At 45.4% G+C, this 15,252-nt stretch overlaps 1 protein-coding gene across 1 annotated transcript in view; it reads right to left on the bottom strand.

The window, feature by feature from the left end:
- crhr1 (corticotropin releasing hormone receptor 1) overlaps positions 1-13,116 on the bottom strand; it is a 29,415-nt gene extending 16,299 nt beyond the window's left edge. Inside the window, exon 1 of the mRNA XM_006805240.2 lies at positions 12,932-13,116. Within this exon, the coding sequence (XP_006805303.1) occupies positions 12,932-12,955 (24 nt within the window). The 5' untranslated portion in view covers positions 12,956-13,116. The remainder of the gene's footprint in view (positions 1-12,931) is intronic.
- Between the last annotated feature and the right edge of the window lie 2,136 nt (positions 13,117-15,252).

Genomic DNA, 15,252 nt, shown 5'->3' with positions numbered 1-15,252 from the left:
TCAGAAACAGTTCATAACTTCAACTCATTCATGTCTCCTAAAAGGTAAACCTGTTTCTCCATCACCTGTTCAGCTCTGATGATTCAGTAAGGACATCTCCTGGTTTCATGTTTCCCTCTCACCACATATCCAAACCATCATGACCAGCAGCTTTACAGCTGTGGCTCCAGCAAACATCAGCTGATACTAGAAATTAATATTAAATAAATTCTAACAACAGCTGATCAAGCTTAAACGTGCTGCTGTTGTTTAACGCGACATCGGCTGGTTTCCTCTTTCTGGTGCAAAGTGATAAACAAACAAGAGAGACGATCAGCTGATCATTGATCAGTTTCATGATTGAAGTAGAAACAGGAGAGGGAGGGTGAGAGAATGAGAGAAGAAGAAGCAGCTGCAGCAAAGACACAGAATAACTCCAGCTTTGTGTCTTTTTCATTGTAGCTGAAGTTCGGGACAAACTGTTCCTTTTCAGCTCAATACAAAATGCGTGATATTTTCTCTGAATACGAGACAATTCTGTTTTTTACGGGATTGTTGGCAACTCTAATAATTAACCTTATGAACAAAATAAAGTTCAACATCAGTAACATAGCACCCACCCAGCTGTATAGAAACTCCGTCATGCTAGCTAGCACGCAGTACGAAAAAGTCAGCATAACAAAAATAAACTCCACCTAAACTTGGTTCATATCTGACCCAGATGGACTGCAGGTTATAACTTCTTACCTGAAGTTCAGTTCTCCTGACACTCTCGGACCAGCGGCCGCTTCGGGTCTCTCCTCTTGCCTCCCTTTTCCTTCATCCACCTGCTGCCTCCACCACTTGCTAATGTTACTGAATCTGTGGAAGCTCCGCGATAGCCACCACATGAAGTAACGAGTAACGAGCCTATCTAAATCCCAGTAACGAGTAACGCGTTCCTGGTTTTGGCATAATAACTTGTTACCGTGCTCGTTATCACAATAATAACGTAGTTACTGTAACGCGTTACTTAATAACGCGTTAGTCCCAACACTGGTCCAAACAAACACGCACCAACTCAGAGGAGAAGGCCTTTCAGCCAGTCACAAAAGAGACGCCTCAGAGGCACGATCAAAGGACCTCTGTGACGCTGTGATCCTGCCTGGGTGTGACCTCTGACCCAAGAACAATGAGATTACAAGCTACTGCACCAGAACAGGAAGTGATGTAATGAAGACTGCACCAAAATAAGAGACATAAGCCTGCTTTAATGAATGACTTTCATTTTTCCGATTCACAGTTTAGTGAAACTAAAGTGTTTGTCTGCAGAGTCAGAGATGCAGAAACGTGTATCACAGAGCCGTGACTCGCCCACGCCCACGAACACCACAGACGGGCTGAACTTGAACATCCTCGCTGTTTCTCTCTGAATCTGATCAACTGCTGATCATTCACGTGAGTTTTCCTCTTATTTCCTGTTGGCGTCCGTCTTTGTTTTGGTTCTGGATGAACAATAACATGACAGCAACTACCCAGAATGCACTGCGATTGGCGCGGCCTGTTTAAATCAGTGGACCTGCTACATTGATACCAAGGTGGCGCTCTCATCGGAGCTATGTGCTGGGTCATGTTCAGTCTCAGGACCTTCTCTGAGGTTTGTTTGGACTGCAGTAATAATGGACACAGATGCATGTGCCGACTCCTTCATATCTGAGCGTGAGATCAGATGGTGTTTCCTCAGAGGGCGTTCAGTCTGAATATTCAGCTCTCACCTGCCTGTCGCTCATGTCTGCCTCTACAGCTCCAGTGATCACTGATCAATCAGCTCAGTGATTGATCATCAATCAGCTGCTCAGTCTGCGAAAATGTGGAGTCTTCTGTTAATTCCTCGCTAATGTCGCCATGATTCACACAGCGTGACTTCACAGTTTGATATTCAGCTGGCAGTGTGTCTCACACACACACATTCTCGTTTTGATATCTTAGTAAGGACATCTATGCTTACCCTAACCCTCAGCCCAACTGTAACCCTGACACGAAAACCACATTTGAGATTCAAACATGTCTGCAAACTCTGAGGACAGGCAGTTGGTCCCCACAAGAATGGTAACATTCAAGTTTAGGTCCCAACAGAGCCATCTAAACAGGTATACCCACAAACATGCACACACACACACGCACACACACAGTAAATGTGTCGGCCGCAGAGATCTACTGTTGTGTCTCTGAGCTAAAATTAGACCGCTAGCTGAGTGCAGCACACTCTCCGTCTTCTTGCCGTGAATGTTTGGATCTTGGCAGCGCGTTCAGCAGCTCAGTGGGAGGAGTTACGTCAGCGTCCTGCAGCTGCTGCAGAAACCATCCTCGTTATCTGAGCCAGCTCTGCCTGCGGAGGCTCGTCCAGCCCAAGCGACACCGCAGATCGGATCAGTTGGAACACACACACACAGGGGTGCACTGTGTGTGTGCGATCTGATTGGTTGAGAGGTGCTGCTAGTCCATATGTCTCTTGGTATGGGGCCTCTGTGTCTTGTCTAACCTGCACACTTGAATTCATCATTCACCAGAAACCTGATCAGACCTGCAGCTCTGAGTCTGAAGCTCTCGCTCAAGAAAACCTCAACAGGCTGACTGAAGCAGGGATCCAACCAGGTGATGACATCACGACATCCTCTCACAAAAAGATGGAGGCTCCTCCCCTGTCCAACCACAGAAAGTAGAACAAAATGATGCAGCTTTATTGTAAAGTAAGGACCTGATATAGCAAAGAAAGCCCAACAATCAGACTGCACTATGGGGGGATCCTCAGGATCCTGAACCACCTCAGCCAGCTCCTCTGGATGTGGAGCAGGATTGGTGCTCTTCCCTATGACTGGCACAACTTCAGAGTTTCAGGAAATTTTAAGTTCCATTCTGGATTTAACAGGAAGCCAATGAAGGGAAGCCAATACAGGAGAAATCTGCTCTCTCTTTCTAGTCCCTGTCAGGACTCTTGCTGCAGCATTTTGGATTCACTGAAGGCTTTTCAGGGAGTTTTTAGGACTTCCTGATAATAATGAATTACAGTCGTCCAGCCTGGAAGTAATAAATGCATGAACTAGTTTTTCAGCGTCACTCTGAGGATATTTCTAATTTTACAGAATTTACTGTAAAACCTGAAACCTGAAATACATCAAAGCTCTGTCTGTCCACAACAGACAGCAGCAGACTGGCCAACAGCTGAGAGACTTGAAACTGTGGCGGCTCAGAGGAACAGAGGGCAGTGAAGGCAACATAGCAGCTCCTCACTGATCAATGATGAGCCACAAAAACAGATTCAAATCAAACAGATGTCAGAGCATGTCAGAGTTTTCAGAGAAAATGAAGCCGCTGTAAATGAGACTCATTCAGGACAATAATGAGTCTGTAACGAGCTTCCTCTGCCGAGTGTGAGTCTGATCAAACTCCTTTGATTGGAGTCTTGATTCCGCTCTCTGCACTCTGACATGAATTATGTGTGGAGGACACGGAGCCTTGTGACTGAGCTGCATAAAAAGAATCAGAGGATTGTAATGAGCTCGGCAAACACAAAGGAAAGCTGCCACCCACTCACACAACAGCACAACCTTTAAACAAAAGCCAGCGGAAGCACTTCCTGCTGCGGGTCTGAGCCTCAACTAAGCAGAGGCTGAACAATCCAAGGCTACCACGCACACAGCACCGCACACTGCTATTAACCTGAAAGACTTTTATTTTGAAGAAACTGAGCCACGCCGCTAGAACCAGTTTAAATGGTCTAAACTGGTTTGGAATCCCGACGCCAGAAGAGGGCTGCACACTAACACACTAACACACCAACACACTAACACACCAACACAACACACTAACACACCAACACAACACACTAACACACAGACACACTAACACACTAACACACCAACACACCGCACCAGCACACCAACACAACACACTAACACACAGACACACTAACTTACCAACACACCGCACCAACATACTAACACACCAACACACTAACACACCGCACCAACACACAAACACACTAACACACTAACACACCAATACACCAACACACCGCACCAACACACTAACACACCAACACACCACACCAACACACTAACACAACGCACCAACACACTAACACACCAACACACCGCACCAACACACTAACACACCAACACACTAACACACTGCACCAAAACACTAACACACTAACACACCGCACCAACACACTAATACACCAACACACCACACCAACACACTAACACAACGCACCAACACACAAACACACCAACACACCGCACCAACACACTAACACACCAACACACCGCACCAACACACTAACACACCAACACACTAACACACTGCACCAACACACTAACACACTAACACACCGCACCAACACACTAATACACCAACACACCACACCAACACACTAACACACCGCACCAACACACTAATACACCAACACACCACACCAACACACTAACACAACGCACTAACACACTAACACACCAACACACTAACACACTAACACACCTACACACAATACACTAACACACTAACAAACTAATACACCACCACACTAACACACCTACACACCAACACACTAACACACCGCACCAACACACCAACACACCACCACACTAACACACCTACACACCAACACACTAACACACCGCACCAACACACCAACACACTAACACACCGCACCAACACACCAACACACCAACACACTAACATAATAACACACCGCACCAACACACTAACACACCAACACACTAACACACTAACACACTAACATAATAACACACTACACCAACACACCAACACACTAACACACCTACACACCAACACACCAACACACTAACATAATAACACACCACACCAACACACCAACACACTAATACACCAACACACCACACCAACACACTAACACAACGCACCAACACACTAACACACCAACACACCGCACCAACACACTAACACACCAACACACCGCACCAACACACTAACACACCAACACACTAACACACTGCACCAACACACTAACACACTAACACACCGCACCAACACACTAATACACCAACACACCACACCAACACACTAACACAACGCACCAACACACTAACACACCAACACACCGCACCAACACACTAACACACCAACACACCGCACCAACACACTAACACACCAACACACTAACACACTGCACCAACACACTAACACACTAACACAACGCACCAACACACTAACACACCAACACACCGCACCAACACACTAACACACCAACACACCGCACTACCACACTAACACACTAACACACCTACACACAATACACTAACACACTAACAAACTAATACACCACCACACTAACACACCTACACACCAACACACTAACACACCGCACCAACACACCAACACACCAACACACTAACACACCTACACACCAACACACCAACACACTAACATAATAACACACCACACCAACACGCCAACACACTAACACACCTACACACCAACACACTAACATAATAACATACCACACCAACACACTAAAACACCAACACACTAACACACCAACACACTAACAAACTAATACACCACCACACTAACACACTAACATAAAAACATACCGCACCAACACACCAACACACCAACACACTAACATAATAACATACCGCACCAACACACTAACACACCAACACACTAACACACCAACACACTAACACACCAACACAACAACACACTAACATAATACCACACCGCACCAACACACTAACAAACTAATACACCACCACACTAACAAACTAATACACCACCACACTAACACACCAACACACCAACACACTAACACACTAACACACTAACACACCTACACACAATACACTAACACACTAACAAACTAATACACCACCACACTAACACACCTACACACCAACACACTAACACACCGCACCAACACACCAACACACCAACACACTAACACACCTACACACCAACACACCAACACACTAACATAATAACACACCACACCAACACGCCAACACACTAACACACCTACACACCAACACACTAACATAATAACATACCACACCAACACACTAAAACACCAACACACTAACACACCAACACACTAACAAACTAATACACCACCACACTAACACACTAACATAAAAACATACCGCACCAACACACCAACACACCAACACACTAACATAATAACATACCGCACCAACACACTAACACACCAACACACTAACACACCAACACACTAACACACCAACACACCAACACACCAACACACTAACATAATACCACACCGCACCAACACACTAACAAACTAATACACCACCACACTAACAAACTAATACACCACCACACTAACACACCAACACACCAACACACTAACACACCAACACACTAACACACCGCACCAACACACTAACACACTGCACCAACACACTAACACACCAACACACCGCACCAACACACTAACACACCAACACACTAACACACCGCACCAACACACCAACACACCAACACACTAACATAATAACATACCGCACCAACACACTAACACACCAACACACTAACAAACTAATACACCACCACACTAACACACTAAGATAATAACATACCGCACCAACACACTAACACACCAACACACCAACACACTAACAAACTAATACACCACCACACTAACACATTAACACACCGCACCAACACACTAACATAATAACACACCGCACCAACACACTAACAAACTAATACACCACCACACTAACAAACTAATACACCACCACACTAACACACCAACACACCAACACACTAACACACCAACACACTAACACACCGCACCAACACACCACACCAACACACTAACACACCAACACACTAACACACTGCACCAACACACTAACACACCACACCAACACACCACACCAACACACTAACACACCAACACACCAACACACCAACAAACTAATACACCACCACACTAACAAACTAATACACCACCACACTAACACACCAACACACCAACACACCAACACACTAACACAGCAACACACTAACACACTGCACCAACACACTAACACACCACACCAACACACCACACCAACACACTAACACACCACACCAACACACCACACCAACACACTAACACAGCAACACACTAACAAACTAATACACCAACACGCCACACCCACACACTAACACAGCAACACACCGCACCAACACACTAACACACCAACACACCACACCAACACACCGCACCAACACACTAACACACCGCACCAACACACTAACACACTGCACCAACACACTAACACACCAACACACCGCACCAACACACTAACACACCAACACACTAACACACCGCACCAACACACCAACACACCAACACACTAACATAATAACATACCGCACCAACACACTAACACACCAACACACTAACAAACTAATACACCACCACACTAACACACTAAGATAATAACATACCGCACCAACACACTAACACACCAACACACCAACACACTAACAAACTAATACACCACCACACTAACACATTAACACACCGCACCAACACACTAACATAATAACACACCGCACCAACACACTAACAAACTAATACACCACCACACTAACAAACTAATACACCACCACACTAACACACCAACACACCAACACACTAACACACCAACACACTAACACACCGCACCAACACACCACACCAACACACTAACACACCAACACACTAACACACTGCACCAACACACTAACACACCACACCAACACACCACACCAACACACTAACACACCAACACACCAACACACCAACAAACTAATACACCACCACACTAACAAACTAATACACCACCACACTAACACACCAACACACCAACACACCAACACACTAACACACCAACACACTAACACACCGCACCAACACACCACACCAACACACTAACACAGCAACACACTAACACACTGCACCAACACACTAACACACCACACCAACACACCACACCAACACACTAACACAGCAACACACTAACACAGCAACACACCAACACACTAACACACCAACACACCAACACACCAACACACTAACACAGCAACACACTAACACACTAACACACCAACACACTAACACACCAACACACCAACACACTAACACACCAACACACTAACACACCGCACCAACACACCAACACACCAACACACTAACACACTAACACACCACACCAACACACCACACCAACACACTAACACAGCAACACACTAACACAGCAACACACCAACACACTAACACACCAACACACCAACACACCAACACACCAACACACTAACACAGCAACACACTAACACACTAACACACCAACACACTAACACACCGCACCAACACACCAACACACCAACACACCAACACACTAACACACCACACCAACACACCACACCAACACACTAACACAGCAACACAGTAACACAGCAACACACCAACACACTAACACACCAACACACCAACACACCAACACACTAACACAGCAACACACTAACACACTAACACACCAACACACTAACACACCAACACACCAACACACTAACACACCAACACACTAACACACCGCACCAACACACCACACCAACACACTAACACAGCAACACACTAACACACTAACACACTAACACACCAACACACTAACACACCAACACACCAACACACCAACACACTAACACACCAACACACTAACACAACACACTAACACACCGCACCAACACACCACACCAACACACCAACACACCAACACACTAACACACCGCACCAACATACCAACACACCAACACACTAACACAGCAACACACTAACACACTAACACACCAACACACTAACACACCAACACACCAACACACCAACACACTAACACACCAACACACCGCACCAACACACCACACCAACACACCAACACACTAACACAGCAACACACTAACACACTAACACACTAACACACTAACACACCAACACACTAACACACCAACACACCAACACACCAACACACCAACACACTAACACACCAACACACTAACACAACACACTAACACACCGCACCAACACACCACACCAACACACCAACACACCAACACACTAACACACCGCACCAACATACTAACACACCAACACACCAACACACTAACAAACTAATACACCAACACGCCACACCCACACGCCACACCCACACACTAACACAACAACACAACAACACACCAACACACTAACAGACCAACACACTAACTCACCAACACACTATCATACTAGCACATCAACACACCAACACACCAACACACTAACAAACTAATACACCAACACGCCACACCCACACGCCACACCCACACACTAACACAACAACACAACAACACACCAACACACTAACAGACCAACACACTAACTCACCAACACACTATCATACTAACACACCAACACACCAACACACTAACAAACTAATACACCAACACGCCACACCCACACGCCACACCCACACACTAACACAACAACACAACAACACACCAACACACTAACAGACCAACACACTAACTCACCAACACACTATCATACTAACACACCAACACACCAACACACTAACAAACTAATACACCAACACACTATCATACTAGCACATCAACACACCAACACACCACACTAACACACTTGGTCATATATTCCGAAAATATAATGTCAATTCTCATTGTTATGCCGATGATACCCAGCTCTACATTTCCTCCAAACCTAATTCATCCCTCCCACCTACCTCCCTCTTGAACTGTCTTATGGAGATCTTGGTTCTCCTCCAATTTTCTTAAACTTAACAGTAGTAAAATAGAAGTCCTACTCGTTGGCACGGCCTCTACCTTGACCAAATCTCACAGTTTCTCGATTAATATAGAAAATCCCCCCATCCTTCCTTTCCCGCAGGTAAAGAATTTGGGTGTCATACTTGACAGTACGCTCTCATTTCAGCCTCACATTATTTACATAGCCCGGTATGAATACTTTCACTTACGTAACATTAACCGACTCCGTCCTTTCCTTACTCCCATGTTGCTGCCATCCTTGTCCGATTATTCCAACTCTTATTTGATCTCCCCAATAAGTCCCTCCATAAACTTCAACTTCTTCAAAATTCCGTCATAACTCATACTCTCTTAAGAGACCATATCTCCCAAATTCTTCAACAGATTCACTGGTTGCCCATAGAAACTAGGATAAACTTTAAAATCTTAGTTCTCACATTTAAGTCCATCCATAACCTTTCCCCTCCTTATCTCTGTGATCTGCTTCATATCACCACAGTTTCCCGCTCTCTCAGATCTTCATCCGCCACTCATCTTGTTGTTCCTTCTGCTCGCCTTACCACTATGGGGCAAAGAGCTTTCAGTCGCCCAGCTCCTCGGCTCTGGAACTCACTTCCTTCAGCCTTAAGAAATATAGATTCAGGTACAGAGGATGGCTTTATCACTTCTTAATAATGGCTCCATCCTCTGCGGGATGCAGGATGAGGCGTTATAGAAACAGCTTGGTTCCTCTCACTCAACTTAATAAGAACTGTTGTATTAGACTCATCGTGTCTGATGACCAAACGTGTGTGTGTCAGGTTCACATAGGTGTGTTTTGTGATGACAAACGCCATCATTTCTCTGTAAAACAAATTTACCTGCAGGTGTAAATAAAGTAACCTGGACCACACCAGCACACACTAACAGACCACAGTAATGCACAATAATGCACAATGACACTGGTCTCTCGCTCTGCGTCACACGACTCCCAGCATGCACCTTGCCGTCTCAGTTTGCTCTGCCAGTACTTGAACCTCCTCCATGGCTGACTTGGAAATGCTGACAAATGTGAAAAACCCAGCAAGCATGTCAGGCTGACATGCACCCACAGCATGGCGCCAGCCACTAGGCTCAAAGACCTGACCTCCTCGTCTGACCGCCACTGTAGCCAGCTGTGAGCTGATCTGTTTGTTTCAGAGTTCAGCATCTTCGAATCTGAATGTCACACAGAGCCGAGCTCTTACACAGGACGGCCTCATATCTGGGCTCACAACATTTTCCCTGGAACGTCCTGCTGTGTGTCACTGCTGGTTTTCCTCCCTGCTATGCCTGAGTATCGGCCGTCTGAGCTGAGCTGAGGGCCCGATGATGACTTTGTGATGATAACGGTTCACACACACACGGAGCTTTAACCACTTAGAGCTTCAGCGTCCTTCATCATCATTAAGCAGCAGACTGCTCCTTTAATCGCGCTCTCCTCCTTCATGTCCCTGTGGAGGAGTGATGATTATCACCTCCAGCCCACCTCCTCCTGTCACAGCTTCAAATTTCACTATGGACACACAGCAGGAGGCTTTTATTGTGAAGGAGCAGGCTGCCGACCAATCACAGTGCAGCTGTGGGAAGTTTAACCCTTCATTCGCCGGTGGTTGACAATAAATCAGCTTTGTGGCCTGGAACTACTTCCTATACTTTTCATGTTGTCACCTGATATCTGACCTTTGACCTCCGCCTTCAGCGTGGAGCATGATGGACGGAGCACACAGATGGAGACGGGGTGATGCATGATGCTCGCCCCCTCACTACATCCTCTCTCTCTTCACTGTCATTACTGCTGCTTTGAACACACACACTGTGACACACACACACACACACTCACACTGTGTGTCACAGTGTGAGTGTGTGTGTGTGTCACAGTGTGTGTGTGTGTGTGTGTGTGAGAGAGAGAGAGAGAGTGTGTGTATGTGAATGTGTGTCACACACACTCACATACACACACTCTCTCTCTCTCTCTCACACACACACACACACACTCACACACACACACTCACACTGTGACACACACACACACACTGTGACACACACACACACACTCTCTCTCTCACACACACTGTGACACACACACAAAAACAGCTGGCTGTACACTGAAGAGAAGCCACACCTCCATCTATACACAGAGTCCTTACAACTCTGAGTTGTGTGTGTGTGGTTGTGTGTTCTTTATTTAAATGCATACTGTTCTGGCTCTGTCTGAATTATTGTAGTTTTATTAAATTGTAAACATAAATAAAGCTCCTGATCGTTGGAAATGTTTAAGTCGATTCTTAAATATGAAGGAAAATCAGCGAGGAAGTGGGCGGAGCAAAAACAACATCATTAAAGATGAGACTGACTAAAGCAACAACCAGTGTACTCCTAATATCTGACTCGGTCTGTGAGGACGTGACGCTGAGGCTCATCTCTGGGCCGCGGTTTGATCCGCTTTCAGACGCCGCTGGTTCCCGCCCATCAGGAACCTGAACTGCTGTTTGGTTTTCATCCAAAGTTTGAGTAGAGCTGCACGTTCCAGTGTTTCACAGAAGCTTCAGCTTGATGTCAGATCATTGACATCACTTCCTGCAGCAGCGTCACAGTGTTTCTCAGACAGAAACGCATGTGTGCTGCTGGGTTTGGGAGGTGCATAGACTTAACCTATTTCTGACCTCTGACCTTTGCATCACACAAGTGTGAGATACGACAAAGATTATTCCTCCTTTCAATAAACTTTGTTCTGAGTTTAGGAAAAAAAACTTCAAACTTGATGAAAACAAAAAGACATCAGTAAATCTGACGTCACCCAACTCTCCAGATGTTTCCAGCTGGACAGCTGTGAGGAGGATCAGCTCACCTCCTGCAGGCAGTGAATTAACACTGAGCATGCTCCAAAGATATCCTGCTACTAAATTACAGAGTCAGAATTTCAAAATAAAAGCCACAATTAATTTAAAAAAACATCGTTAATGGGGGAAACCTTTATTTTGAAACCCCTCTGAATTATGGCCGTTCTTTCACAATAAGAGTCGCTGACTTTGGCACACACTTTAAAGTTGAGAGGGTGCACGCGCAGCACGGAACTGTGCACACGCACACGGCCCCCTACCTGACTCAGTAGTTTCCGGTCCATCTCCGTCACTCATTCATCCACTCGGACGCGCGCGCTCTGGCATGCGCCTTCCTGCAGCTCACATTGGTGTCCCGCGCGCTCCGGTCCGGTTTAGATCCCAGAACATGTCAGTCCGAGCCGAGCCGGGCCGAGAGTCCGGGTTAGCACGGCTCTGTCCCGAGCTGCTCTTATCCACACTGACCGACTGAGGAGCGCGTGCTGGCAGTGAGGAGGCTGCTGTAGAGCTGCAGCCAATCAGAGGATAGTGCGAGAGGGAGAGATGGGGAGGGGGGAGGGGGGGTTAAGAAACCATCAAACATAGAGATCAAAAATCGATTAATCAATGAGAAGAACCGCCAGTGTTTGTGTTTTGTCATGTGTGTGTGTGATATAGAAAACAACTGAAACCGGATGAAAACCTTTTCATTGTGATGGATTATTGATCGATCGCTTCTCTCTGAGCTGATCGTGGTCAGCTGGCGGCCGAGTGCCGATCACGGCTGGACTGGGACAAAAAATCGGCATTTTGACCAGAGACCGGCCCACCAGGTATTATAGGAAAAACCACAAAGCCTTTGAAGGAAAACAAACGCTGTTGTCACACTGATGTACACGGTCTTGTTGGTATATATGTATCAATCTAATAAACTTAAACCTGCACCATCCTCCCTGTTCTGGTATTCTAAACAGTACCTGAAAGTAGACTGTTGGTCGAGTTAACCTCCTGAACACAACACATAGTGAAAACCTGAAATTAAGACAGAGAAAACTAGAGGTGAGACATGATCATTACTGATGACAGATTTAGATATATTTTCATAAACCATTCATTTGCCACATCAATAAACAGCACGGCAGGGCAAAATATTTTTTCTAACATGGCAACCTTTAAAAAGTGAAAGGAGACAGAAAGACAGGTGAGAAAGAATAAAACTTAACTGACTTTTTGATGGCATTTTACACACAGTACTGGTGCAGTATCTAGAAAATGTGGGAAATACTGGCATCATACACAGTACTTAGTTACTTCTGAAGAAATTATGATGGGACCCTAAAAAAAATTACTATGTACAATAATAATTTTCTATACATTTTACATCAGATGAAAACGTTTGTTGTAAGATTCAGATAATAAATAATAAAGCGACACATTTTAAATGAGCTCATTGTGAAACCTGGCCCCACCTTATCATGTGATTTCCTGAGGTCAGATGGCCCAGGATGTGAGTGGGCGTTAAGGCGTCTGGGGAGGGATCTCAAAACTGGATTATAGATGGCAGAGAGTTGGTGTCGTAAACCACCGCCTCTGTTCAAAGATGGTCGCTCACAGTGGACATAGATGCTTCTTTCACTCCTCTTTCAAACCATCTGTCCTCTCTGTCCAAAATGTGAACATTGGCATCCTCAAAAGAGTGACCTTTGACCTTTAGATGCAGATGGACGGCTGAGTCTTGTCCTGTGGAGGTGGCTCTTCTGTGTTGTGCCATGTGCTTGTGAAGTGGCTGTTTGGTCTCTCCGATGTAGAGGTCTGGGCATTCCTCGCTGCTGTACAGCAAACACCACATTGTTAAGTCTGTGTTTTGGCGTTTTGTCTTTCGGGTGAACCAGTTTTTGTCTGAGTGTGTTGCTGGGTCTGAAGTACACCGGGATGTCATGCGTGGAGAAAACCCTCCTGAGTTTCTCTGATACACCGGCTACATAGGGGATGACAATGTTGTTGCGTCTGTCCTTCTTATCCTCCCTCGCTGGTGTCTGATCTTCTTTTCTGTGCCTCTTTGCTGACTTTAAGAACGCCCATTTAGGATAGCCGCACGTTTTGAGTGCTTCCTTTACATGTGTGTGTTCCTTCTTTTTCCCTTCAGGCTTAGAGGGAACATGTTCTGCCCGGTGGTGTAGGGTCCTGATTACTCCAAGTTTGTGTTCCAGAGGGTGATGGGAGTCAAAGAGGAGGTACTGGTCCATGTGTGTGGGCTTCTGGTAAACTTCAATGTTGAGGTTGCCTTTTTAAGTGTTGTGGATATTATACATGGTTATGCTGAGGATATGTCGGCCAGTTTCCACTGGAAATGGCTTTTGGTTAAACTGTCAGCGAGGAATTTGCATTTGCAGTGTTACATTTTTATATAACTTTAATGCAGATAAAAAACAGCTGCTTGTTTAAGTGAAAATACATTGATTTTTTTGCACTAATAAAGTTGAGGAGTTGTAAAGTATTTTGTCTCGTGTCAGTTATATCGTCAGTTATATCGTTATTACAAATTTTCAAATGCATATCGTGATAAATATTTTTGGTCATATCGCCCTGCTCCAATGTCTAC

This window comes from Neolamprologus brichardi, chromosome 4 (genome assembly GCF_056152115.1).
Source record: "Neolamprologus brichardi isolate AB-2024 chromosome 4, ASM5615211v1, whole genome shotgun sequence".
Taxonomy (NCBI): domain Eukaryota; kingdom Metazoa; phylum Chordata; class Actinopteri; order Cichliformes; family Cichlidae; genus Neolamprologus; species Neolamprologus brichardi.
The sequence above is the reverse complement of the archived record's forward strand: the minus strand, read 5'-3'. Positions and strand labels throughout refer to the sequence as shown.